This window comes from Trypanosoma rangeli (assembly GCF_003719475.1).
Source record: "Trypanosoma rangeli strain AM80 chromosome Unknown Tra_15.4_contig_00667, whole genome shotgun sequence".
NCBI lineage: Eukaryota > Euglenozoa > Kinetoplastea > Trypanosomatida > Trypanosomatidae > Trypanosoma > Trypanosoma rangeli.
The window spans coordinates 1-2,906 of record NW_021706417.1 but is presented as its reverse complement, the minus strand read 5'-3'; the positions used below and the strand labels follow the sequence as shown (position 1 = coordinate 2,906).

Sequence of the window (2,906 nt, the reverse complement as noted above, 5' to 3'; positions counted from 1 at the left end):
CGATGTGTCCTTCATTTCCTTGTCACCTTCCTTCAGCAGCTGCGTGTGAAAGGAACCTGTGCCTGCACCCATCGGAATCTCAGTCGGTTCTGTTCCAATTTCCTTGAGGTGCTGTGATACGATGCCAGTGAAGCTGTCAACTCCATTCTTGCACTGGGCCTCAGCAACGGCAAACACAGCACCGTCCACCTCCACAAGGCTAGGGACACGAAGCGAGCGAACTGACCCTTCAACGCATTGCATTCCCTCCCATTTGGCACCAGTTATCGGTGTCGTCCCTGTGAATAAATTAACGGCCGTCTCTGGCACACTCCCCGCAGCTTGACTGCCACAGCATGTCAAGAGTACAAACAGCAGCAGCACCGAATAAGAAAACAAATGCCAGGACATCTTGGGCATGTGTCGCTGCTTACTCACACTCTCTTCCCTCTGTGCGGTGGATCCGCTCAGGCAGCAAGCGCGAGTGTGTGTGTGTGTGTGTGTGTGTGATGGTGGTAACTGCAGAGCGTTTCAATGTGCACAGCAGCAAGTAGTGTTTGTTCTCTTTCCTTCCGAGGGCGTTGAGGAAAAAAAGTGAGGTGAAACCAGAAAAAAAAAAAACGATGGGCAGCGCCCGCGCCCGCAGTTGGGCACACCGCAAAGACCAACGACAATCCATGACGAAGGTAACACCAATCAACGTGTGGGCCGCACGATCACACATTCGCCCCACACCCACGAGAGACGGCAGCCGCAAAGAAGACGGCGGTGGCAGCGACTGTTGTGCGCCGCCATAAGAAACACCCACACGCACCCGCACGGAGCATCCGCAGTTTGGGATGCCCCGCAGAAATCAAAAATAAAAAACAAATTCATAAGCACCTCGCTCACCGTCTCCCCCGCCCAGCCCCTTCAAACCCCGCCAGCAGCAACACGCAGTGCGCATGCCGGCGAGACCTCCCATCACGGCCCTTACAAACTCCCCAACGCCGCCCCAATTCCCTCAGCGCAGTGCAGCAGGAGTGGGGCGTGGCGTAACTAAAATAATTTAAAAAATAAAAATAAAAAAAGACGCATGCAGCCCCCTTTCCTGCTGCTTCGTTCCGCTTGCAAGGGAGGGCGACACGCCAGCGCAGCCGCAGCCTCAGACTGCCCGGTAAGTGCGTGCAGCCCAAACAAGACGGAACGGGCGCATGCGCCCAGGACGGCAACCTAACAAAAGAGAGGCGCCAACTGCGTTTGCTCAAGGCTCTCAGCGGCGCATGCGGCACCACCACCAATTGGAGCACAGACGAACCAAAAACGATGGCAACCCAAAAAAAAAAAAAAAAAGAAGAAAAACACCACGCTACACGCAAAAACAATCACAATAATTCGGTTTGCCCCTGACCTCTGGGCTGTGGTGGCCGCCGCATTTGCTTTCCCGCCTGTGAGTCCACTCAGCATGCAAAACTTACCCTCTCGCCCAAACTCTCTGCAGCAACAAACTGGGAACAGCGAGGGGATACCACCAATGGAATACTGCCGGCGTACACCCACAAGGCGCCATCATTCCCCACGCAATTTTACTCGCAACCACAACACAACCACAACAAAAAAAAGTGCTGCTGTGGTGGCGCTGGCCATAATAATCACTTGGCGCACGGCAGAGCGAGTCCCTAAGTGCGCCTCCTACCCACACACAAACACACTCGGCAATATATCATACTCCCTAAAATACTTCACCAGTAAACTCAAGCTGTTTATTCCCCTCCTCCTTTTCCTTCTCCCTCTGGTTGCCGCCCACGTTGGGTTCGTCGTCCACTTCTGAAATTTTCAGCTGATACCGCTACCTCGCACTGATGCACCTGCTGATTCCAAAATGCCGCAATGGCCCGAGGGTCCTCACGCTCATTGCTGCCCGTCACATTTGCGTGCGCGACGACAACACATTGCTGCCACGCGTTTATTGCCGTACTGTCCTCATGCTGCACGTAAATAATCTCCCACGACAAGCCTCCCTCAAAAGTTTCCCAGTCATCAAAATAACTCCGTAGAAGACTGTTGAACCGCCTCACCGTGCTGGCTTTGGTGCCATGCTCAGCCCTCGTCGTCTCACCTGCACCCCAACCATCGTCCTCCGCGGTGCGCCAACGAAGAAAAAACCGTCCACAAGCGGAAAATTTCTGCTCTCCGGTAGGTATAGCACCTTGTATTGTACATCCAACATCGGAGGAGTGTGGTCCAGTGCTATTAATGCAACGGGTCTGCTTGGATGTTTTTCGGGGTTCGATTGCAGCACACATCTTTGTCGCCGACGACGTCCTGGTGGAGGCAACTCGTTGAGGCCCGGCATTATATTTTACATAAAGACTCTACTCAGGGGTGCGTTCGGAGCATACCGCTCCGAAGCATCTGCCAATAATTCTTTTCTGCACTTCAATAGTCGAAAAATAATGCCATTCTCCTCATCCACCTCGAGTAACTTTGCAATTAATTTGCTTTCAATGGAAAAACAGACCGGCAGGTTAACAAACGCCTCAAGACCGCGTTGTGTTTTTACTCTGACAACTTTCACAAGTTTGTGAGGTGCGTCATTCGAGGGCCACATTTCCTTACCTCCAATCATATCATATTGTGTGGCATTTGAAGCGTCGATACCTGCCAGGACGTTATCGATTTCCTCCACACGGTTTTTATATTTATTATCATTAAAGATGCATCGTGGAATCGGTCCGACGTCATGCATGCGCATGTACATCCTTCTCCAATACTCCACCTGCTCCTCTTCAGTCTTATTGCGTGTCTCCCACGTACACATCGCCTTCACGTTATTTTCATCGGGGCAATTCATGATGACTTTCATGGTGCCCACGTGCTTTTTCCATGCTTTTAAGTTATCTTCGTGCAGGGATGACAACATAATGATGCCCCACTCAGGGGAGGGC

The 2,906-nt window shown here is 52.0% G+C and overlaps 3 protein-coding genes across 3 annotated transcripts in view, besides 3 other annotated features; all 3 read right to left on the bottom strand.

Moving 5' to 3' along the window:
• TraAM80_09741 (trans-sialidase) overlaps nucleotides 1-399 on the bottom strand; it is a gene marked incomplete at both ends in the record, with an annotated part of 450 nt that extends 51 nt beyond the window's left edge. The window contains one exon of the mRNA XM_029386408.1: nucleotides 1-399. This exon is cut by the window's left edge and continues 51 nt beyond it. Coding sequence (XP_029233728.1) covers nucleotides 1-399 — 399 coding nt within the window.
• Nucleotides 400-463: 64 nt separating this feature from the next.
• Nucleotides 464-488: a microsatellite.
• Nucleotides 489-1,294: 806 nt separating this feature from the next.
• Nucleotides 1,295-1,320: a microsatellite.
• Nucleotides 1,321-1,551: 231 nt separating this feature from the next.
• Nucleotides 1,552-1,580: a microsatellite.
• A 141-nt stretch (nucleotides 1,581-1,721) lies between these two features.
• On the bottom strand, nucleotides 1,722-2,264 carry TraAM80_09740 (retrotransposon hot spot (RHS) protein; the record flags this gene model as incomplete). The annotated part of the gene is made up of 1 exon (XM_029386407.1): nucleotides 1,722-2,264. One exon carries the CDS (start codon nucleotides 2,262-2,264, stop codon nucleotides 1,722-1,724), a length of 543 nt encoding a protein of 180 aa, XP_029233727.1.
• Nucleotides 2,265-2,320: 56 nt separating this feature from the next.
• TraAM80_09739 (retrotransposon hot spot (RHS) protein) lies at nucleotides 2,321-2,906 on the bottom strand (the record flags this gene model as incomplete). Its single annotated transcript, XM_029386406.1, has 1 exon — nucleotides 2,321-2,906. A coding segment is annotated over one exon (586 nt), but the record flags the coding sequence as incomplete, so codon positions are not given.